This window comes from Garra rufa, chromosome 21 (assembly GCF_049309525.1).
Source record: "Garra rufa chromosome 21, GarRuf1.0, whole genome shotgun sequence".
Classification (NCBI taxonomy): Eukaryota; Metazoa; Chordata; class Actinopteri; order Cypriniformes; family Cyprinidae; genus Garra; species Garra rufa.
Genome location: NC_133381.1, coordinates 7,505,662 through 7,532,557, shown reverse-complemented (window position 1 = coordinate 7,532,557; position 26,896 = coordinate 7,505,662). Strand labels below are relative to the sequence as shown.

The following is a 26,896-nucleotide window of genomic DNA, read 5'->3' as shown; positions in this document are numbered from 1 at the left end:
AATTAAATTAAATTAAATTAAATTAAATTAAATTAAATTAAATATCCTCACAAAGGATAGAAGTCCAGCCCTACATCACATTACGGAAGTTAAATATTATATTTTTCCCTCAATATACATTATACAGCACAATACTGTATTTGATCTAATTAAATGGGTAGTGGGAAAAAAAATATTATATATAACAATTTCTAAAATATATATATATATATATATATAAATGTATTGAATTAGAAGCCACAGATTAAAAAAAAGAAATAAAATAAAATAAAATAAATAATATGAAATAAATAATATGAAATAACATGAAATAAAATAAAAACTACAGCACAATACACCTACATATCTATAGTTAGCCATACACTTGAGCTCTAAAAACACTATGATTAAGGTCACAACAAAGATAAACTAATAAAGCTGTAAACAAACTTTTTCATTCATCTACTAATGTGCCAGATATTCTCAAAATGAATAACTTTACTATTGAACCAATCGTGGTACTTATCCTGTGATTCAATAGACTCTAAACAAACTCACAAGTTTATTACACTTGTGCAGTGCCACAGAAAGTCTCTTCAAATCTATATTTCATTACCATACCACAGGAAACTCAGAAATTCCAGTTAATAGTGTGGATTTTCAGTGGCTGCTCGTCCTATTATCTGACGCAGAAAATGTAAGCATTCAACAGAAAGAACGGATAAACGAATCTTGGGTCATAGAGAACTGATACAAGGTAAATGAAGTAATTTTCTCTGCGCTCCTGTCCAATGGAGATTTTCATAGCAACAAGGAGAAGTCGGTGTTATTTCTAATTACTTAAAGCAAGCAACAAATTCAATCAAACGCTGCTAGCGATTCAGCGAGGGACTTCAAACGCAGGCTCCCATCAAGAAGCTACTCGTGGTGAGAGCTTCTGCTACCAAAAACAATGAATTTCATGTTTTATTCATGCGTACATATACATTCTCATTAGTGGTGGCCACCGTGTGAAGACAGATAGTGTGATTGAGTGGGGATGGGGGGGAGGAACGCGCCGCTGTCGAAGGCCTTGGGCGATCTGTTGATTGACTGGGCTCCGGTCCCAGCGGTGGTGACCGCCAGGCTTGGTGATGGACACGCAGTGGAGAATGAATCTGAGCTAGCCTGCAGCTGGGTTGTGCGTCTGGACTCCTTAGTGGCTCCGCAGATTGACCTAATACAAGCCCACTGGCCAAACCGCACCGGGCCGTTCCGAGTGTGCTACATGACATGCACGGGGCACAGGAATGCTGGGATGTGGAGAGTCTGCCGGTTGTGTCTCGGAGGTAAACCTGGTTCTGCTAGGGTTAGTATGACAATATGTGTTTCATGTACATTTAGACTTTAATTGAGGATGGATTTAAATTCAAATTCAACTGCTGAATTTTAATTGAGGTGGCAAACAGGATGCAGAATTGCAGTTTGGATTTGACAGCAAAAAAAGTCAAATTAATTCAAAGAAATTCAAAAAAGTTATAAAGTAAAAGAAAATAATACAAATAAATCACAAAGGATAAAAGTCCAGCACTATATTACATCACATCACATTACAGAAGTTAATTATTATAATTTTTTTCCTCAATATTTACAAGCACAATATTGTATTTGATAAAATAAAATAAATTAACAAAAAAAGTAAAATAAATAAATAAATAAATAAATCACAAAGGATAAGAGTAAGTCCGGCCCTATATTACATCATATCACATTACAGAAGTTAATTATATATTTTTAATCTAAAAAAATAATACATCTCAATACTATATTTGATCTAATTACATGGGTGGTGGGAGAAAATAAATACAAATTATTTTTTTTTTTAATTAAATTAGTTAAATAAAAATAAAAAAAAAATTATTTTTGGTTTCAAATGTTTTTCCAAATAAATAAAATAAAATAAAATAATTCAAAACTTTAGGGTAAGTACAACATTTTCTTTCTTTTTTAAGGAAATTAACACCTTTATTCAGCAAATGCAATAAAAAAATATATATAAAATATTTTAAATAAATGCTGTTCTTTTAAACTTTCTATTCGCTAGAAAATGGGAAAAAATGATCACGGTTTCCACAAAGATATTAAGCATTTTCATTATTGATAACAGTAAGTTTAATTTATAGAGTGCCATATACAGGTAACACTTTACAATAAGGTTCATTAGTTATACATTAGTTAATGTATTAACTAACATGAACTAACCATGAGCAATACATTTGTTACTGTATCTACTAATCTTTGTTAACATTAGTTAACGGAAATACAATTGTTCATTGTTTGTTCATGTTAGTTCACACTGCATTAACTAATGTTAACAAAATTTTAATAATGTATTAGTAAATGTTGAAATTAACATTAACAAAGGTTAATAAATGCTGTATAAGTGCAGTTCATTATTAGTTCATGTTAACTAATGTGGTTAACTAATGTTAACTAAGGAACCTTATTGTAAAGTGTTACCCATATACACATATTAAAATTATTTCTAAAGGATCATGTGACACTGAAGACTAGAGTAATGATGCTGAAAATTCAGCTTTGCATTACAGAAATAAACTGCATTTTAAAATATATTCAAATAGAAAACAGTTTAATAAAATTGTAATAATATTTCACATTATTACAAATTTTACTGTATTTTTGATCAAATAAATGCAGCCTTGGTGATGCATAGGAAAAAACGTTTTTAAAAATCTTAGTGTGACCACATTTTTTTTCAAGTTCATTTTTTAACTGGAAATGCAATATTTCACCGTATTGCATTACCTGTAGAATTTTTCGGAATTTGTTACAATTAAAATGTCGTTAAAAATTGAAAGGAAGCCAATTTACAATTCTAAATTCTAAACCTGATTACATGAACATGCAGAATGATGGTTACCATCTAACTTTTAGCAGAACAAGGGTTACCATATAACACGACCAACTTTGCGGCTGACCCTGTCCCCTTCTTTGCCAGTCTTTGACTTATCCAACCCCAGTGTTAAAGCAAATTCAGCATCACAACGGTGATGCGGAGATGAGAGCGAAAAATCCTAGACCGTCGGGGCCACTATCAAGTGGTTTATTATAGATATTAATGAATAATATGGGTGAGCGAAAACTGTTAGTCATGCGTTGAGATAGCAATAGCTAAATGTTTCACGCATGAATCGGTTGGTTTTTCAGCCAGCGCCCGAGTCTCTCGACCCCTCCGCCCGCGGCTCGCTCCCAGCTCGCCTTTAAATGGTAGAAATCCATTGGTTTCGATATGAAGCTCTTTGTGACAGCAAGTAAACGGAGTGATTAAGCCGGGCGAGGGCTATTGAGGGGCAGAAAATGGTGTGATTAAATTGGATGATTTGGGTGAGTCATTTGTGTCCTGTGAGAGACAAACAGTGTTGAGGCCATACACCTCCATGACCTTCCTCTGAAATCTTAACCGCTTTTACACTTCACTGCAGACAAACAGCAAACCACAACACAGTGTGAGAGAACCGACTGTGATTATCATCCACTTAGGAAGAAGAAAAAACAAATGTAAAAAAGAATATGATATAAAATCTAACATTTACTTTCTTAATAAATGTCTTTGGCTTTATTGCGTACAATTCAGTGTATGTTATGCAAAGAAAATGTTTGTTTTTATATGGTTTTATCAAAATTAAAACTTTTTTTTACTAAACAAGACCATGTAAACAATTAGCAAAAAATCAAACATTTTATTAAATAATATAAATGTATTAAATATAAATGTTTTATAATTATATAAAAAATAAATTTGTATTTAAATATCCTAAATATAAAGATATGCTATCCAACTATGAAATTACAGAAAAGCACCTCTTTAAATTAATAATAAATTGGTCATCATGATCGGTGTGCACCAGAAGAGCAAAATCATGTGACATTATTTAAATATATATATATTCTTTTAAAATACATTCAAATTTACTAAATACAATTTAAATTTAAATAAAAAATTATTATATATATATATGCAAATGTATTACATATAATTTATATATATATATATATATATATATATATATATATATATATTATTTTAATTAAAATATTAATTAATTATAGATTATAATTAAATTATAATTTTATATAAATATATAAACACAATAAATAAAAAATTATTAATTAAATTATAATTTTATATAAACATAGATAGATAGATAGATAGATAGATAGATAGATAGATAGAATTTATTAATTAAATTATATAATAATTTATAATATAATAATATAATAATAATAATATAATAATAATTTATATAAACACAAAAACACACATACACAAATAAATACATATACACATATATAACTAACCATGTCTGAAATAAAAAAAAAAGTCAGTGGTGCTTGCTATTGCAAAACTTGCCATGATGTTTGGGTGTTGCTATGAAGTTGCTAAAGTGTTCTAGGCTTTTTTAGCTTGTTACTATGCAGTTGCTAGGGTGTTCTAGGTGTTCCATGTTGCCATGTCTACCGCAAAAACAAAAGAAATCGAAGAGCGCCATGACATTTTAAAAGCAGGATATCAAGGAATTATTTTTGACGTTTTGATTCGTGTGAGGCCATAAAGCTCTATGACAACTCGGTTTAATTATGAAATATATTACAGCTGCCTTAGTCGAGCCAATTAAATTTGATTGGATACTTTCTTTATTCAACAACCTCTTTTCATGTCATTCTAATTTACTGTCAAAGCAGCCTGAATATTGGAAACTAAATTATTTACTACAGCCCATAAGCCAATAATGTTCCATTTGTCTCGTACTGAGAGAGTCTACACTAACAAGATTATTAAGGACATTACTTGTAATAGTAAATGCCCTTCACTTTATTTGAGGCTCACGCTGGGCTTTCAGACGCTCCACTTCAAAAGAGCAGCACTCAGAAGAGACTGTCAGCGGCCGCTCAGGTATGGCCAGCGATGGAAAAACAAACCGGGAGATTAAATGATATGCAGGCGAACTCAGTGTAAATCGAATAAAATCTCTTCAGCATCATTTCCTTAAATTAAAGAGCACCTATTATGCAAAATTCACTTGAACATAAATGTGTGTTGGCAGTGTGTACATACAACCACCCTATAATGATAAAAATCCACTTGCGCCTGTTTTTTAATCCTCATAAATCATAAATAGTGTCTTAGTAGAACAAGCCAATCACAGAATCCGTAAAATGTTACATCACATTTTACAAGCCACGCCCACGACTGTTAACAGACACTGCCATATTAGCCAAGATTCACCACAATCTGCCATGTTTATATTCACACTAGAGCAATTAAAAGCAGCATTCAAGTAAGAAATGTCTTCTTATTAAAGCTATAGACGTTATTCAGTCCAGAGCAGTGAGTGATTTTCTGCTTTTATTTTATTGTTTGAGTCACATTAACAGCATAGACAGCAGTAGGGGCCGTTCACATGTCGCGCCTAAAAACGCGTGGAAAACGCTAGGCGCGCCGCTTTCTTCCTTATCAACAAAGCGCTCGGGCGCTTGCGCTCCGGAAGCGTCTGCCGTTTCTAAGCAACCATCAGCTGCGCTCTAGCTCCAAGCCTATGCGTCTCCATGCATTGTTTCTTCTATTAGCGTCAAAATAATGGGGGCTTGACAAATCATAAAGTTCAGGAAATGCCTGGACCACAATGATGAGCTGCTCCTCCATGTTTCTGCTGTGGTTTCAATGTAACGGAAAAAAGTGAGGAAGCTGATTGGTCGGTTCATGTCACATGACCTGCGGTGCGCTTGTGACATTCTGAAAAGTTGAGATGTTTTTATCTCGATGCGGTGCGGACGCGCCCGGAAAAAACGAGCGCGTCGCACCGCGTGCGCGTCGCTTCCAATATGCGCGCGCAAGCCGCGCGTCTCCATTTGAAATAACGAACTTGCGCGCGCAAAAGACGCTTCATGTGAACGGCCCCGTATAGGTACTGTATATTACACTGCTGTCACTTAATACATAACCGACTGTGATTTTGTAACTTACGTGTGTTTTTAACATAAACTTGTGAATGAAAGAGAACTTAGTTTAGTACTCACATGCCGCGTGAAAGCCGCTTTCTGTGCGCGTGCTTCGGATGTTTAAGTTTAAACTGATATGGCATTAAAACGCATGATTTCAAAGGATGTTTTTTAGCAAAATATCTGAGGTACAAGCTATAAAAGCACAGCCAGATTCTGGAAAAGGGGGCAGGGAGCAGCAGCTCATTTGCATTTAAAGAGGCATGCACGAAAACAGCATGTTTGTGCTTCTACTTAAATCAGGCATTTTCAAAATTATATAAGAAATGATTTGTAAAATTAATTCATACTACAGAGGTGGCGCAGAAGAACACAAAAGTGGCTTATAGATGTATTGTCAGATGTTTAATGAAGCTCAAAGGTGGCATGGGTCCAATTAAATTCATAAATTCATGTTGAGATTAATGTTTTAAATATAACATTTTGAATATAGAAATATTAAATGACTTAACTGAAAAGATACTTTAAAAATTAAACTAAAACTGCCAGTAGGTGGCAGCAAGTCACTGATTTAATTACTGAATCATTCACTCATTTAGATCATTCAAATGGCTGATTCATTTGGGAATAACGCAAGAAGTCAAGAAGCAGAGAATGGCTTGATTTGTAAAAGGGTATTTAAAACTTGACTCTTCTGTAGTTATATCGTGTACTAAGACCGGTGGAAATGCAAAGCTGCGAGTTTCTAGGCTGATAAGATTAGGAACTACACTTCCATTCCGGCGTAATAGTCAAGGAAGTTTGCTGCCGTAATAAGGCTGAAGCAGGAGCAGTAATACCATGCAGCACATGTGCAAATGCTAAACTAGCTGGGAACTAATTTCTGATAATACTCCGCCTGCTTCGGCCATATTACTTTAATTAATTAATTACATGATGTTTCGATTAACTAATCAGAAAATACCCACAAAAGATTATTTAAAGCTATTTTTGTGTTAAATGAGAAAGTATCAAGTAGACATAACAAATTGTAGCTTTAGAAATAAATATTTTATTTGTTTCAACATAAAATTTATTACACAAACATTTAGTCCTCAACGGCCTAACATAAACTGTGGAACATAAAAGAAGATAATTTGAGAAGAATCTCAGTTCTTTCTGTTCATACAATGCAAGTCACTGGTAACCAAAACAGTCTTTTAAAATACCTTATTTTATGTTCCACAGAAGAAATGTTTGAAATGACATGAGGGTGAGTAAATTATTACAGAATTAAACATTTTTGGGTGAACTATGCCTTTAATAATTTTTTAAATAAGAAAATATTTAGTTCTCTAAATCTACAAGCAGGTGGTGGTAAATGTTTCTGAGTCATTCGATCAAACGGCTGATTCATTCAGGAATGAAGTAAATGTCTCGCTTTATGAGTTGGCCTTTAAATAATTGGTTCACTTGATTTGTTTAAAACGCGGATTAATTCAGAACTAAAACACTTCTTTTTACTTATGACTTCAAAGGTAATATGTTATCTGCAAAATTGAGCAAAAACACATAATATTGTGTTTGAAATACAACACAATATCAATTTCTTATTTACTGAAATGTTGTATAAAGTCACATTTAAGCTTGTGATAGATCGGGACAAAATCAGCACTTGTGTCATATTTGCTCTTGCTGGCCGTGTGATATTGTGTGATATGTGACATAATAAATTAATGATATAAATAAAAGAGACAAAACACATACAGGGGCATTTTTGCACAAATTTTAGGTCATAACTGCATTTATGGAGTTGTTGCCTTGCATCATATTCATCAACAGTCAACTATATGAAATAGGATGATGTACAGGTCTAGGGGCGGGGCCAGAGCGTTAACTATGTTAAAATATTTTAATGACATTATTTTTTCATAAATAATTAAGTTAACACGTTAAACTGACAGCCCTAGTTTAAACAACTTGTAAAAGTGAGTTTTGCATCCGATGACCCCTTTAAAACTAGCAACTAGACTCTTCTACAACTTGCATCTACAGGAAAAAAAAACAAAAGCTACTAGTGCTGAGGTAACAGTGAGGTGATTTGTAATACTTTGTGAAGATATTAGCCACAGCCGACTACAGGTTCAATCACGACGCTGGCTTTCCATATTCATTCCGGCTGTCTCTCGGATTCATTTCTCCATTATTGGCCTATTTGCAAAAGGACTAATTGCTAGAAGCACTCTGCCTATCCGTCAGCGCAAAACACCTCTATTTTTAGCGGAGGAACAATAATCTTACTCTCCTTCCGCCAGGAAATCTGCAGCGTTGTTACTGAGGAAAGTAAACACACACACAAAGGCCGAGGCGGCGCGTATACAAATACACGCCGCGCTCCCGAGCGAAGCCATTGGGAAACTTAAGGCACCCTGGAGGGCTGTCTCACGCTGGCGCTGCCAACATTGGCTTTGTTGTCTCCATTCAGAAGAAGGATAGACCATTAAAGAGCATAGTTACGCTCAAATATATAGCAGAGTCGCGATTAAGTCTGGGCCCGAACGGCGGGCCGGATTTGCACCTCGCATAGAGAATCTCGCACGAGGGGAATGTGATTTAATAAGGAAATAACGGCCTCGTTCTGGCAATTAACTGCATTTCTGTGGCTGCGTTTGATTTAATGTTAATCAATTCACGGCAAGACGAAGTACGTACAGTTTTTTTGCTGTTATTAAAACACATTGTTTGACAACAACGCTCCCTCAAGCTGTTTTCGCCTCACGAAGCCAGAAAAATAAAGGTGTACGAGTAATTGTTTCCATGGCAATTACGAGTTTCTTTGGTGTGCGTCGGAAAATAAAGAAAATAGCATAAACATGCCCACAGCCTCAATGCAGCCAAAAGCAATTTCCTCTTCTAAATTTAGTTATGCAAAGCCTATGGGCATCATCAGCATTTAGTAATTAGTTTTATAATTACTGCTGTTTTGCTCACTGTCATTCAATTTTTCTTACACCACGACTGGGGAATGGAACATCTCGCACTCACAGCTGGGCAAATTACCATCCATTTATAGAGTGAAGGATATCAGCGAGGGCTGATTTTTACCCGTGATGCACGGCGCCGAGCGGCGCAACACCTTTGAGCCTGCCATTTTCCACCAAGTCCAGAATGCCAGCGAGGGAAAAAAAACACTTTTTCCACTGTTGTGAGGCTCTATTGTGATGCAAACAGCATTAATTCCCTCATTACCATTAACAATGAGTGTGGCACGCTGGTCACCCGGGTAGAGCGCTTTAATCAATGCCCTGCTCTCTGCCAACCTGCTCCGCCAAAGACCCCCTTCACATGAGGATGTTAAAGTGACTGCTCCATCACTCTGTGAGCTGGTCAAAGACTTTAATGAGATCACACTGTTGACTGTAAGATGGTTTGATATGCTAATATATTAGTGGTGCTCAGGTGGATATTTGGGCTAGTTGTAGCTGACGCTATTAACGCAAATACATTTTCCACAAACTGTTTTTTTTTTCAGGAACAAACTACCTTTTTCAACAAACCAGTGACAAAATACTACATTGTAGTGTTTAAATAGGACACAAAGCAGGGTTATTATAGTTAACTAAAACTGAAACTAAAATATCTCAGCAGCTGAAATAAATGTTACCTGACATAAAAAAAAGTAAAAAAAAAAAAAAAAAAACTTTTTATAAAAACATTTATCATTTTAATTTAATTTAACTTTATGAACTAAAATAACTGAAAAAAATAAAACTGAAACTAGTACTTGAAATAAAAAAATGTTACCTGAAATAAAACAAAATGTAAAAAAACAAACAAATTCAAAATATTAAATAATACTAAAATAACTTGGTATTAACATACTAATCTTACTATATGCAGTGTATGGTATATGTACAGCATATTTATAGTATTTACAGTATATATATATAATTTTTTTTTTTTTTTTTTTTTTTCCTGAATGAACCACAATAAATTATAGCCACATAACTTTAACTTAAAAATTAAATAACATTTTGGCTGCTAAAATAAAATAAAATAAAATAAAATAAAATAAAATAAAATAAAATAAAATAAAATAAAATAAAATAAAATAAAATAAAAATTTCCACTGAGGTAACTAGACGAAAATCAAATGCAACATGATGAGGTCATGCTACACAACAATGAGGTATTTTACTAGATGAAATATTTATCATAGAGCAATTTTATAATGGAATAATTTTACATTAATACTGCTGAAAATATTAGGCCATATTTAGCAAATCACAAGCATGTTTTATATTTCTGTGGTTTGTTCACATAGCTTTTTATTTTTTTTCATTCTGTAATCAACAGTACATTTTTTCGTCAATAATATAGTTTTTTTTTTCATATTATAATTTATAGTATTTGCTCTATATATGGTATATTTTTTTTTCTGAATGAACCACAAGAAATTACAGCCAAATACTGTTTTTACTTTTGGCTGATAAAACAAAAAATAAAATAAAATAAAATAAAATAAAATAAATCCATTTCTGTGTTTCGTTCACATAGTTTTTTATATTTAGTAAATATTCAAACATGCTCACCAAAACTGTTCTTAAGTAGCATTAAATTTGCTGATTCAGTCAATAATTTAATTCAGTGAAGGTTCAAAATAAATGAACAAATACAGCTCAAAATAGCTGATTTTTCTTGTTAGCTTGTAATTTAGCTACTTTTCCAAAAGTCTAGCCATAATGTACTTCTTTAAATTACGAGTACCTTGTAGCTTAAGAAGTTGCTGTAGTTCAACAAACAAAGCCCATCTCTAATAATGCCAAGGTCATGGATTTGCATTCCAGGAAACCCAAATACTAATATAACGCTTACAATCACAGATTAGCTTTGGATAAAAGTGTCTGCTAAATGCATACAGCTACAGTAAAGTAGCTGAGCTGAAGAAGGGTGGTATGAAACAGCGTGCCGCTCACGTGTGTAGCTACATGTCAGGCGTGAAGAGAACGAGACGTCAAAGATGTAGCGCGGGGGAGAGGAGGGGGAGTTCGCTTCAAGGTCTCTCCGAGTTTATTGATGAAATTATGCTAATTGGGACAAGTACATGGACATTTGGCTGCTACTCTTGGAAATGCATGTCGTTTTGTCAAAAAAAAAAATGAAGGAAACTTTTTATGACTGACTAAACTTCAAGGGAAGCCATTACGCTTGTTAAAACGCTCAAGTTTACGAGGTGCCAAAGGACAGCGTCCCAGAAGACCAGCCAAAACCGTGCAAACAAAGAAAGGAGATGATTACGAAATCTTTTTTTCCTTCAATATAAGCAAGTGGCTTGAAAAGCAGGAGGTTTGGTTGTGTTCGGCTGAGTGACACATCTATGCGATGCAGCAGTCACCAGAGATCAAACGCTGATAACCAGCGAACACGCGGCGGCTTCCAGCGCTGCCTCTAATAAAGACAGCGGGCCGCCGCATCTCAGGTATTAATCACACACAACAAAGCACTGTGTGTTTCTGTCAGTATGTTCCACACGCTTCTACTGACTGCTGAATAGATTATAACCCCACTGATGAGAAAACCGCCAATACAAACAGGATGTTTACAGTAGAACGATGACTCCACGACAGAATAAACCCATGCCTGAGGAAAACTGTACGACTCACGAGATCTCAACTGCGATTTAGTATCAATATTGTTTCTCCTAGAATTTCTAAAGAGAAATAAATCAGTCACAAGAATGTTTCTGACTTCTATTCAGCAAGGATGCATGAAATCAATCAAAAGTGACAGTAAAGACATTTATAATGTGACAAAAGAATTCCCAAGAATGTGTAATTTAATAATAAAAAACATTATTAATAATTAAGTACCAATGATAATTGGTAATTGAGCAGCGAATCATAATAGAATGGTTTCTGAAGAATCATGTGATGCTGAAGACTGGAGTAATGATGCTGAAAATTCAGATTTTCATCACAGGAATAAATTAGATTTTAAAATATATTCAAGTAGAAAACAGTTATTTTAAATTGCAATAATATTTCACAATTTTTACTGCATTTTTGATCAAATAAACGCATTCAGAATCTTAGAGACTACAACCTTTGGGTTGGTAAAGTGGAAATAGTTGAGAAATATTCAAATCTGAAACTTCAAACCTGACCAAAATAGAGATTTTTTTTTCAACTTTTTTTTCTTCTTCCAAGATTTAATCTCATTGCTGTCTAAGAGAAACAGTCGTTACAGATTTTTTTTTTAACAAATTAATATTTCTATTAATCAAGGATGCATTAAATTGACTCAAATTTACAGTACAGGCATTTATGTTATCAGAGATTTCTATTTCAAATAAATGCTGTTCTCTTGAACTTTATATTAATCAAAGAATCATAAAAATGCATAATTTAATAATTAAGCACCAATAATAATTGATAATTGAGCAGCAAATCACCATATTAGAATGATTTCTAAAGGATCATGTGACACTTAAGTCTTGAAGAATGGCTGCTGAAAAATGTTTTTAACATTTAAAAAACAGTTATTTTAAATTGTAATAATATTTCAACATTTTTACTTTTTTTTTGATCAAATAAATTGAGCCAGACTACTTTTTAAAAACGTGAATCTTAAAGACTTTGATCGTTAGTGTATATCAACATATAGTAAGAGTATACAGCTATAAAATAAATTTGGATAGAATATAGATATGAATTTGATCTTGGGTGGAAAAAATTATGAGAAATGATTTTCGAAGGATCATTTAACATTAAGGTCTTGAAGAATGGTTCTGAAAATTTAGCTTTGCATCACAGGAATAAATTGCATTTTAAAATAAATTCAAGTAGAAAACGATCATTTTAAATTGCAATAATATTTTACTAATTTTTACTAATATTAAAATTTTTGCTGTAATTTTGATCAAATAAATGCATTCAGACTTCTTTCAAAAACATGAATCTTAGAGACTACAAACTTTTAAACGGTAGTGTACATTAACAACTACTAAGAAATTAATACTTCTATTCATTAAGGATGCATTAAACTGATTAAATGTGACAGTAAAGACATTTATGTTACAAAAGATTTCTATTTTAAAAAAGCTGTTCTATTAAACTTTATTTATTTATCAAAGAATCATAAAAAAGGCACAATTTAATAATACAAATTTGAGCACCAATAATAATTGATCAGCAAATCACCATATTAGAATGATTTCTGAAGGATCATGTGACACTAAATCTTGCAGAATGGCTGCTGAAAATTCAGCTTTGCATCACAGGAATAAATTACATTTTAAAATATATTAAAGTAGAAAAACAATATTTTAAATTGCAATATTATTTCACAATTTTTTACTGTATTTTTGATCAAATCAAATAAATGCATTTAGACTTATTTCAGAAACATGAATCTTACAGATTGCAAACTTTTGCTCTGTAGCGTATCAAAAACATAGCAACAGTATTTTGATCTTAGGCCGAAAAAAATGATGAACATTTTTACATTTTAACTACAAATCTGAGCTTTTTTCCTAATTTTTGTCTCCATTTGCTCTCCATTGAATCTCATCGCTGTCTAGGAGAAACAATTGAGTCATTACAGAGATCTCATTTGTGATTTATCTCCCTGTGGGCACTGTTGATGCATGTAAAATAATTTCACATTTCACTCAATTAATTCCCTTCCGTTAATATCAGTCTCTGAGCAGCCGTTGGCGCAAGATGTTTACGCCCTGGGTGATTAAGACGGAGAAGCGAGTTTTTGACATTCCGATGGAAAAGCTGCTATTTTGCAAATATTTCAGCCCATTTGGAATTCCTTTCCGGTGATCATAAAAGGACAACTGGCATATGTGTCCTCGACTCGGCGGCTAACTACAGGCACAAAACGTGTCAATTGTGCAGGCAGCACTGTAGAGTTTTGGGGGTGTGCGCTTGGTGAAGTGTGGCATTTTGGCGACTGCTCGCTGCTCTGCATGCATGAATAATGAATGCACAGGTGGTGGAGGGGGGTCAGGGGCCCGCGCCATCCTCCAAACAACAGAAAGGTCATGCTTGTTTGTGCAGTGTCCTTCAACAGATGTGAAACGCTTCTGACAGAGACTAGCAAATTTCGGTTAAAACGCTCCAAAAAAATTAGTTGATGGGTCAATTACGGTAAAGGTCAACAGGCGCAAAAGGAGAGAGGCGGCTAGCGCGCGACTTATGATAATAAATCAACACTTGAGAAACGGAGGTCAAATTCTTTCAGTTGCGATGCCAGTAATACAGCCGGCTTTTAATACAGATAAAGGCCCGAATTCTATGCTTTGTCACCCTGGTTTTGCATTCAACAAAAAGCGGCTTTGTTTTAATGCTGTTTGGCGACTCTACGATGCTCAAATGGCAGCTCCAAATTGTTCTTTATTCACACGGATATGAAAAAGAACCGGGAAAATGCTGGTAGATTTTCCTCTAAGCATTCCGATTCGCATGAGATTTGCAAAAACGACACTGTTCAGAGATTTCCCAAAAGGTTACAATCATCGGTTATTATGCAGAAATGCTTTACAAGAAGTCAGCTTGGTTTTTCTTCTTTTTACGGTGAATATTGTATAACAACAACTGTGGCGGCTTCGGATCTCTATGTGAACTTGCTGGGAAATTGCATGATCCTTCAGAAATATGCTGATTTGCTGCTCAAGAAACCTTTTTGTATTATCAATGTTGAAAACAGTTGTACTGCTTAATATTTCTGTGGAAACTGGGAAACTTTTTTGATGAAACAGAAATCTTGTGTAACATTATAAATGTTTTTACTCTCACTTTTGGTCAATGTAATGCATCCCTACTGATAAAAGCATTGATTTCTTTAGAAAATATATATCTTAATGACCCCAGAATTGAATGACTGTGTATGTTTCTTGTGACTGATATTTTCTTTATTCACACAGACACGAAAAAGAGCCAGGAAAATGATTGAAGATGCTGGGAAATTGCATGACTCTTTAGAAATCATTCTAATATGCTAATTTGCTGCTCAAGAAACCTTTTTTTGTTATCGATGTTCGTCCTCCTTTCCTATCAAAAAGGCTTGCTACGGATGCGAAAACCTAATCTGATTTTTTTAATGACGAACGAAAGTTTCAGAGGCAGTGTGTAAACGCAATCGACACAACATGAGGTCGCACTTATTTTTTAATGTGCAAAAATTTCAGACAAGAATTTCGGAATCAGTGCGCAATGACCATAAATTGGGTAGATTTTCTTCTAAGCCAAGAATCATTCCAATTCGCATGAGATTTGCCAAACGACACTGTTCAGAGATTTCCCAAAAGGTTACAATCATCATACAATTGTTATTATGCCGTAATGCATTACAAGAAATCAACTAGATTTTTTTTATTCTTTTCATGGCAAATATTGTATTATAACAGCAGTGGCGGCTTCAGATCTCTATGTAAAGCTGCAGGGAAATTGCATGATCCTTCAGAAATCATTCTAATATGTGGATTTGCTGCCCAAAAAACACTTAATATTTCCGTAATATTTCTCTGGAAACCTTTTTTTTTTTTTGGATAAGTTCAAAAGACCAGCACTAATTTAAAACAGATAAATAATTGTAAACATTTAACTGCCATTATTTTCACTTTTGATCAATTTAATGCATCCCTTCTTAATAAAAGCATTAAATAATAATTAAAAAAAAAAACTTAATGACCCTCAACTTTTGGGTTTCTTGTGTCAGACTTTTTTTATTTACACAAGAACTGGAAAATGCAAGTAGATTTTCCTCTAAGCCCAGAATCATTCTGATTCGCATGAGATTTGCCAAACTACACTCTTCGGAGATCTCTCAAAAGGTTACAATCATCAGTTATTATGTAGAAATGCCTAACAAGAACTCCAATTTTTTCATCTTCTTCTTTTCACGACAAATATTGTATAATAATAGCAGCGGCAGCTTCGGATCTCTATGGAAAGTTACTGGGAAATTGCATGATCCTTCAGAAATCATTCTAATATGTGGATTTGCTGCTCAAGAAACACTTAATATTTCCTTAATATTCCTGTGGAAACTTTTTTTTTGTATGAACAGAAAGTTCAAAAGACCAGCACTGATTTAAAACAGATAAATAATTTTTTACACAAGAACTGGAAAATGCAAGTAGACTTTCCTCTAAGCTGTTTTTATTTTCTTCTTCTTCTTCTTTTCATGACAAATATTGTATAATAATAATAGCAGCGACAGCTTCAGATCTCTATGTAAAGTTGCTGGGACATTACTTTCACTTTTGATCAATTTAATGCATCCCTTCTCAACAAAAGCATTAAATAATAATAATAAAAAAATTTAATGACCCTCAACTTTTGGGTTTCTTGTGTCAGACTTTTTTTTATTTACACAAAAACTGGAAAAATGCAGGTAGATTTTCTTCTAAGCCAAGAATCATTCCAATTCGCATGAGATTTGCCAAACAACACTGTTCAGAGATTTCTCAAAAGGTTACAATCATCAGTCAACTTGATTTTTCCTTCTTTTCACAGCAAATATTGTATAATAACAGCAGCAGTGGCTTCAGATCTCTATGTAAAGTTGCTGGAAATTGCCTGATCCTTCAGAAATCATTCTAATATGTAAATTTGTTACTTAACAAACACTTAATATTTCTGTGGAAACTTTTTTAGATTTTTTTTTTATCATTACTGTCACTTTTGATCTTAATGACCCTCAACTTTTAGGTTTCTAATATTTCTGTGGAAACTTTTTTTTTTGGATGAACAAAGTTCAAAACAGATAAATTGTAAAATTTTAAAATGTCATTACTTTCACTTTTGATCCCTTCTTAATAAAAGCATTAATTTTTTTAAATAATAATAAAAAAAAAAACTTAAATGACCCTCAACTTTTGGGTTTCTTATGTCAGATTTTTTTTTATTTACACAAGAACTGGAAAAATGCAGGTAGATTTTTTTTCTAAGCCAAGAATCATTCCAATTCGCATGAGATTTGCCAAACGACACTGTTCAGAGATTTCCCAAAAGGTTACAATTATCAGTTATTATGCAGAAATGCCTTATAAAAAGTCAACTTGATTTTTCCTTCTTTTCACAGCAAATATTGTGTAATAACAGCAGCAGCAGCAGCGGCTTCAGATCTCTATGTAAAGTTGCTGGGACATTACTTTCACTTTTGATCAATTTAATGCATCCCTTCTTAATAAAGCATTAAATAATAATAAAAAAAAAACATAATGACATTTAACTTTTGGGTTTCTTGTGTCAGACTTTTTTTTTATTTACACAAAGAAAAATGCAGGTAGATTTTCTTCTAAGCCAAGAATCATTCCAATTCGCATGAGATTTGCCAAACGACACTGTTCAGAGATTTGCCAAAAGGTTACAATCATCAGTTATTATGCAGAAATGCCTTACAACAAGTCAACTTGATGTTTCCTTCTTTTCACAGCAAATATTGCGTAATAATAGCAGCGGCGGCAACAGCTTCAGATCTCTATGTGAAGTCGCTGGGAAATTGCCTGGAAGTCTGCAGCACAGGAAACAATATCGTTTTCCTACGGCTCACCTTGACTTGTGCACACAGACAATCGGAAGGAGAAACGGGCCCTGCCCTCTGAGCTCCGGGCCTGATGCAATAAGTCACCATATGCTCGTATTAGCATGCTCTGCATCACGCACCTCCCGGTCAGCTGTACGCCAATCAAAACACATGCACCTCTTTTATTCTAAACAACAATCCGGCAGGAGTCAGCGGAGGATGAGGAGAGAGAGAGAAAGAGAGCTCTCTGCCGCTGTAGGTCAGCCCCATCTCCTCGCTCCGATCGGAAAATAAACAGAGATTCATGAGCTCGGAGGAATCGGGAGCGGGGCTGAGTATCCATTAGCTCTAGCGGTGCAGAGCGGCAAAACGGGAATCGATAACAGGTTCTGTTCGAAATGTAGTGCAAATAAAATGGGCCGCACTACTGATTCAATTCAAACGGCTGCTGTCAATGAGATGGAAGGACACAAAGAGCCTCTCATTGTCCTAGAGTGTTCCGATTCACCTTGCTGAGCGTTCATTAATACATTGGGATGCCATGCACTTTATTCATTTCCTTCGCTTACATCATTTCCTGCACTGCATGTCGAGCATGTCGATGTCGGACGTGTGTAAAAGGCAACAGTCTTGCGGACCGGTGCTACGCCGAATTATTCACTATATACATTTTCTCATTAAAATGCATGCCGCTCTTCAAAGCGAGACAACAATGATACCATCTGTTGTGTGCCGGCCGGAATACACAGAACAAAGCCGCTGAAAACTGTAACAATTTACTGTTGCCTCCAACAACATTCACGCTATTACAGCCGTGCCAAATGTACAGTAAATAATTCACACTTAAGTGCAAAGTAGCTGTAATGAATAAAATAAAATAAAATATCTGAATAAAAAATAAAATAAAATAATATTAAATTAGAAAAATATTTTTTTTAATATATTTGGTACTTGAAACAACCCATAGCAAATGATCCTAAGAGCATCATCTCTTTTAAATATTACATTTAGCCCCAGCTGTCAAATATAACGAGAAGAGCAAGTATCGAGCGCATCTTTTTTATTTTCATTGATCCCGACTGCATCCTTTATCACCAACCAATTAGCATTAGTTGATTAACCAGGCCCATTACTCACCTAATCGTTACAGTCCAACTAAGAATCCATAGTTACTGTTAAATCTATAGGCTGCTTCAGTGTACTGACATTCGTAACTAATTAGGCTTCTGTAGGGCATGACACGGTCTTGTTTATTTATAACCGACAGCTATTTTTCTTCTCGAGCCTGTAGTGCAGCAAACTCCAGTCAGGAGGGAGCGAGTTATGACCGCTGTGCACATCTCACTCCACTTTTTTCATGTACATCCACAGGTTCATTGTCTGCTTGCTGTCCTTGCTGGGAACCAAAAGCACTAAGAGATGATCTGTTGTTTTTGTGTGCCACATGCAGTTGATCACCACTGACAATCATCTCGACTAGTACCTCAGTGTGTATAAACCAGATTATATTTACAGTTACCGTTATAAAAGAAACAGTCCATCCAAAAAAGACATTTCTGTTATCATTTGTTGATATCATTTAATGCTGTTCCAAAATGTATATGTTTATATGTGAAAGAATAAAAGAAGATATTTTGAAAAATGTTCGTAATCAAATGGTTTCAGGTTCCATTGACTTTCATATGATGAAGAAATGCCCCAAATTCATTTTGGGGTAAACTATCCATTAAGGAAGACTTGCAGGCAAGTTTTTTCTGCAAAGAAATTTGCAGCTTGTATATTTGTTAAAACATAATTTAATTTAAGTTTTGAATGCAGTAGTGTCATCAAAACATTCAAAATATAAATTCTAAATAAATTTAAAAATAATAATAATAATAATAATAATATGATACATAATATATACACACATTTATTTAAAGATCTATTTTTTATAGAATTATTTAGAATTTTATTTTAGATTTATTTTATTAGAATTAGTTTTAGGTTTAATTATTTAAACCTAAATGATACTTTTTGGATTATTCTTTATGTTGATGAATTTCTGGTTATGCATTATAAGCAGGGTTATTATAGTTAACTAAAACTAAAACCATGAAAAAAAAAAAAATATATATATATATATATATTATTTGAAAAAAGATAAATGTCAACTGGAAAAAAAATTAAATTAAATAAAAAAAATACTGAAATTAAAATGAATTTTTGGGTGAACTATCCATTAAAGGAATAAAAATGGTATTATTGGTTGAATAAAACCAAAATTTGCAGCTTGTATATTTGTTAAAAAGTATATTTAATTTACTTTAACTTTGGATGCAGTAGTGTCAAAAAAGAATAGCAAAACTTACAGTAGTTGTTGCTGTTAAAAAAAAAAACTTTATTTGTTAATTTTTATTTAAATTTATATTATTGTTTTTAGAATTGTTGGAATTATTTAGAATTAGACTGATTTATTTTATTATAATTTGTTTTATTTAATTATTTGGACAAAACGGTATGTTACTTGTGGAATAAATTATACTTTTTGGCTACTTTTAGGCGTATTCTCTATGTTAATGAATTGCTGGTTATGCATTATGAGCAGGGATATTAGGGATATAACTAAAGCCATGAAAAAAAAATTCATTATTTGAAAAAAAATAAATAATTTGGAATAGCATAAAATAAACTTAAATCAAACTAAATTAAGTTAAATTACATTAAAGTAAATTTACCTTTATGTACTAAAATAACTAAAACTCTAAGAGAAGAATTAGAATTAGACATATTTTTCAAAATAAATAAATAAATACAAACTGACAAAAAATTACTGAAACGTTAACTAAAGTTAAAATGAAAACAAAAAAATACAAAAATTATGTCAAAATATTATTAAAAAACTATAATAGTATCTCATTTATCTTAAAAAAAACACTTGTTATGAGTTAGTCAGGTTTGCTTATTTAATGGGTTATGGCAGAAGTTAAAAAAACTGTATAAATTTGCACAGATATGACTAGTGATTCTCTCATTTAACTGTTACTGTTAACCATTCCTAACTGTGTGATAGTTGTATACTTTGTAGCTTGCATGCTTGTTTACTTCCAATAAGTTGTATTGTAAAGGCAACTTCCCAATTGTAATACACACTGAGGAAGTTGATTATGATTGTCTGCAGTATTTGATATTCAGCATACCACACACCATAGATTAAACTGAAAATAACCTGTAAAATAAAACTGGAATATTCCACCATTAAACAACAAAAGAGCAAAATTCTACACAGAAAACCTCTTACCTTTGACTGAGGTGTTGGGAGGCGGTCCTTCGATGCGCAGGTTCCACGGCGGGTCTCCCTGGTTGGCGAAGTCCCTCATCTTAAGGTAGCTGATGGTGAGGCGGATGATGGAGGCCTTGTCCAGCTGGCTGGTGATGGCGCCGGGGAGCGGAAGCATCTTTGCCAGCTCATAGAACTCAAAGTTTTCCTTCCCCCGGCGCGAGCGAGCGGCGTCACGTGACTTCTCCTTCCTTAGAGCCTGCAACCTGACAGAAACGCAAGAACGTCAGAAACAAAAACACATTCACATCTAAAAACACATTCTTGGTGTTATTTTATACAGTTAACTGGTGCATGTCATTATAAAGACAAAAACCCAAACTTTGAATAGTAGTATACATACAGTAGCATGATTCATATTCATATACAAGAATAGCATACAGTACTAAACCATAAGGAGAGGGAAAACCATGGTTACTATTGATATATCCAATAATATTAGCTTCTATTCATCATAGGGCTGTCCCAAACAATTTTTTTTTGGTAATCTGTCCATTATTCTGTCCAATTAATTGAGGATAGTTCTAATTAATTTGTTTGAGGTAATAAAAATAGACCAGCAAACAATAGTCTTTAAAATGACTAAAAATACATATATATTAGCAACGAAGCAATAATAATGAGTTCAAGTAAAGTATTAAAAGCAAGTAATCATATGGTTTTATTAAACGAAACTGTTCAAATACATAATGTATTAGAAAAAATAGATCTAATGTAACGTTAACAGTACATTATGACTGCAGAGGGCGCCAACGGCCTGACAGCTGTTTTTACGTTTTACTCGATCTAATCCTTGTTTAATACTAACTAAACATTTCATTCAAATGTCCGCTTAATGTTTTTTATACTACGACAAAAATGCTACAGCCACTCTAACTTCTTGAATCAAAATGTATAAACTGAGCTTTTATTTTGAAATCGCGAATTGCCAGTTAGCATTGAAAAAGCTGTTGAAGCGTTCTCCTGTATTTGCGTAGGTTTATAAATGATTTACCTTACAAATTTAAAGAAATGGCGCCGGCTGCGTTCTCATATGAACGTTATAATAAACACAAACTCTCAGTAATATCCAGAGATGAAGTTTGAGACGCTCCACACATGTAAATAATAACTGTTTGTGTAGTGAACGGAGCCGTGCACGTAACGTTACGTAACACGCATGTAAATAATCAAAGCGCATACATTAAACCTGTATCGTTTCATTAAATCGTAGCGTTTGTGAAATTACAATAGAATTATGATTTATTATCATTTTAAATGGGTTTATTATGCATGCAGCCTTGGAAAACGTTATAATAATGCGTTTTTATTTATTTATTTATTTATAATATATTTTATTATAGAACATGTAAACAACATAATTACAGAAAACAGGCATCAAAAACAGAAGCTCCATAGATGGTTAAAGAAAAAACAAAAACAAAAAACAAAAAGGAAGACATTCACAAGACGCCAAATACAGATTCGTAATATTTTACAATTCATTAAACTTCATTTAAAGACTGAGTTTGTTAGAGAAAACCTATGAAGGAGGGGAATTTGACAATCTACACTTAAGAATTAAAAATTTGCCATTCAAGATGATAAAATTTACAAAATTATGAACATTTTTATCATCGTTCTCAAAATAACAAATAATTTCTTTCATATTCAGTGTTATCGTTAGATTAGTTTTGACTGAAAAAGCAGAAAAACAATCTTTCCAAAATGATTGTACACTCTGGCAATCAACAAACAGATGACATAAAGACTCCTCACAACTTATACAGAAAGAACATTCTTTTCCAATATCCATAAAGTTAGAGAGCAACATATGTTATAATAATGCGTTTCATGGATTCTCGTCCGTGGAATGCGTCACGTCCAGTATTTTGCCGGTTACTCAAATTAATTAAATTAAAGTATTCAAACTGAATCGAGGAATCATGACAGCTCTATATCATAACACACGTGTAATCGGATTCATCTCTATTGTAATCTGTAGCAATATATCCCAACATGCCTTTCTGTTTTCAACACTGCTTTTCCCATCCAAACAAAAGGCCCAGGAGAGACAGTCTGTAACTGAACTCAATAGCTGTGCCGGGCTCTTTGTTATTGACTGTATATAGTATCAAGAGCACACCTCTGTGCCAATCACAGATGGGCCAGGCAACCGCGGCGTTGTGGCGCTGGGCCGCAGCAGGCTAAAGTTGCAGTCACACCGACTTTGTTGTGCGCCGTCGAGAGACCTCAGCTCAATTGATTCAGTCATTGGAATCCAGAAGTGGGTCGAAGTTGTGATTAGCTTTGGCCCGGGGTCTCGTGAGACGCCCCTGTGAATGACTTTCATTGCTGCCTTTTTACCACAGACACAGACGGCCGGCCAGAGATCTTCTTTCCCCGCCAAGAGCTCAAACAAAGAGAGAGAAACACAAGGCCGCCGTATCCTCACCTACATCTGAGCTCGGAAGCGACGCCCAAAATATACACTCGCTCCCACACATGCCTGCACAAAACAATGATTTATTATAAATTATGACTACTGCCTCAAAGTGTTTGTGTTTATTTTGAATCGAGTGATTTACAACTACGCAGTGAGCATTTCCTTCTGAATAAAATTAGTTCCTTTCTAGCAACTCAACATAGTGGAAGCGACCGACGCCACATCTTTAAATATGGAAATACACTGCAATACACTGATGTAAATACTGCATACACTGCAAAATAAATAAAACTGATTATTATATACCATTATACCATTATATATTTCTACTTCAAAATTTCACATAATTATTTGTGAAATTTACTAGCATTTTCTGAGTGGAAATTGTTTCTACATGTTTTTTTTTTCAGTGTGGGATATTTTACATAAAAAAACTATTTAAATATCATGTTACAGAGTTATTCTAATGGCTAGGAACACAAGATGATATCAATTAAGAAGCCAGTGACCAGAAACATAATTCATTTAAATATATACCAAATAAAATAAATAGCCATTAATTTATGATATATGCAGAGTTATTATCATTAACTAAAATTATTAAAAAAAAAAAAAAAAAAAAGTGTTACTGAAACATAATTAGTGCTGGGCAATGGTTAATCATGAATAATCAAATCCAAAATAAAAGTTTTTGTGTACATAATATATGTGTGTGTACTGTGTATATATAATAGTGCTGTTCAACAATTCATCGCGATTAATCGCATTCAAAATACATTTTTGTTTACATAATATATGTGTATACATGTGTATATTTATTATGTATATATAAATACACACAAATGCATGTATATATTTAAGAAAATATTTTATATTTATATATATAATATATAGTAAATATATTAATATATAATTTAATATATATAAATATAAATATATACATGTATATATTTTCAAAATATATACTGTACATCTGTGTCTTTATATAGACATAATACATATACACAGTACACACACATATATAAACAAAATGTTTTGGATACGATTAATCGCGATTAATCATTGCCCAGCACTAAAACAAAATAAAACTAAAATAAACTAAATAAAAAATATATATATTTTAAATAACTGAAACATAAAAGACTAATAAATATGTCAAAAACACACAAAATTACTAAAACAGAAAATATTAAAAATCTTAATAAAAAATGTAAACAGCATATATATATATATATATATATATATATATATATTTTTTTTTTTTTTTAGCTTTGCAACATGTGCAAAATAAAAATGCATCATCTGCCAAATAAAAAATGCAATGAAATGTGCTGCAATATGATGCAATGATAGTTTTTGGCTGTAGACAGCTTCATTATAATGTGAGTGATGTAGTTTTTCACAACATCATGCATCGCACACATCCAGCGTAGATAGTATAAGTTGCAAAACATACTCTGTGTATTCTCATTGTTGCCACAAGGGTCATATAGCAGATTTTATGTTTATTTATCGGTTTATTTATATAGGGATAATGCAAACTCATGATTAAAACCAAAAAAGCTGAAAAATATGCACATAAAGAGTAAAGCGTATGCTAACGCATCTATACTTAGTGTAAACTCTTCTTCTACGGTAAACTAGTGTCACAGTGGAGCAACAGTTGTGAAGAGAATCTTGCTGAACAAGTTAAAGTTACATGTACAGCTAAATTTCTAATTAAAATCCGTCTTAATGGTCTGTTGTTGCACACAAAGTTATGGTTAAAAAAACAAAAAGCACCATAAAATGTATTCAAAAGCACATAAATCAGATTCAAAAGCATGCCATTTTCATTTACTTTAAGCACAAGTAAGTCAGTGTATCAGCTACTAACACACACGGCACAGGCTTTCCGGTGTTTACAGTCTCAGCTCTCCGGTCCAAGGTTTGAGTCCACTGATTTATGATTTTCAATCAAACAACTCACAACAGGCGCTTTAATGCTTCCAAAACACAACTGCCCACTTTCTGTAGCGTTCATCATGTCAAGCCATTCTGAATTAAGTCGGAAATAAATCAGCCCAGAGCTTCTGCGTTCCCCGTTGGCCGACATTTAGATTAATTTTTTACCACCATAAATGCTAAATCAGTTATAGCAAGTGCCGAAAGATGGGGAGAGAAGAATGCCTTGATGGATGAAAAACGACTGTTGCTGGAGAAGAAAATCAGCGGATATTGTCTTCACATTTTATCAACAAACAAAAAGCAACATAAAATATGAAACACAGCCGTGCCACAGAACACAAACATATTCTGGAGTAGTTAATCTTGTAATTCGTACTGTGCTTCCAAGAAACTTCCAGGCCAATTACCTCGGAAAGACCACCAATGACGCCTCACGCAGATCTAATACTACAGTCTCAGATGTCGTGATCAATTTTAATCCTGTATGAAACTATCATAAAGATAGACTGGCTCCACGCCTTTGCATACAAGCGATGGATTTCTCTTCTCAACAGTGTGGAGCTTTCCAGCACAAGAATAAAAACACCATTTGATGGTCTGCTGCTCAGACAGTATATAAAGCCAGTTGTAATGGTTGTTTGGATGCAAAGTGCAACAGAGCAGCAGAATTTCATTTGTTCCACAAACTTGGAAGGCATTATGCCGTCCTGCCAAATGCGTCTTGATGCACCGAGGTTAGGTGACCTTCACTTTCGTGACATATTTATTACGTACTACTGGAAAATGCAACAGACGCAAAATCACGGCGATACCGCAGACCCTCTTGTGGGACCTTTCGGGGAAATGGGACGCAAGTTTGTTTTGTGGCGTGGACTAACGGCGGCGGCTCTTGAGTAATGAGTGTTGTGTTATTGAACGGCCTGTTTTCTGAGCGGGAATTTATGTGCGCCACACCGATTTCGCTGTTTCCTGCTTCCAGGCTGGTATAAAAATACTCCTGGATTATCTGCAATGAACATAAATGTGCCATAAACCTTTTCAGAGCTTTTTGCAGTCTGAAGGGTTAGAGTTTATGCCCATGGAAATATCTGGTAACAGTAATTTAGCCAATCAATGACATATTTTCCTCAGAAAGACACTGAAATCGATACGAAATGACATTCGCAACCTATTTTAATTGTGTAATGTGACGCATTTCAGAGTAAATGTCCAGTATGACAGGATTTGATTACAGTACATCCATCAAAAACTGAAGAGATCCTGAAAAGTAAACGATGATATCAGAATTGAATCATGTGACTGGAGGGGAAGGGCTTGATGACATTAGATGTAGTTATTTTAATTTGATTAAAAGATTATGAAGACTAACGTGTTCCTTCAGAATAACATAAACCGATGAATCATTTATAATAATACCTGGAACATCCATTATGATGGAAGTAAATAGGATCAATTGTGATTTCACGTTGAACATTACTTTTTATGAATAAAGAAATAAATGAAATTAACCAAATCAGAGCTGACTGAAATAAAAGTTGGGAAACAAGATTATGGATAGATAGAAAGAACAAAAGATAGAATGACAGAACGATAGAACGACAGAACAACAGAATGGTAGATAGAGTGATAGCTAGAACGATAGATAGACAGATTGAAGGATCGATAGAACAATAGAACGATAGAATGTTAGACTGAATGATAGCTAGAAT

The 26,896-nt window shown here is 33.6% G+C and overlaps 1 protein-coding gene across 1 annotated transcript in view; it reads right to left on the bottom strand.

The window, feature by feature from the left end:
• Positions 1-26,896, bottom strand: part of LOC141296282 (neuronal PAS domain-containing protein 3-like) — a 197,282-nt gene that overhangs the window by 32,571 nt on the left and 137,815 nt on the right. Inside the window, exon 3 of the mRNA XM_073827544.1 lies at positions 20,777-21,021. Coding sequence (XP_073683645.1) covers positions 20,777-21,021 — 245 coding nt within the window. The remainder of the gene's footprint in view (positions 1-20,776; positions 21,022-26,896) is intronic.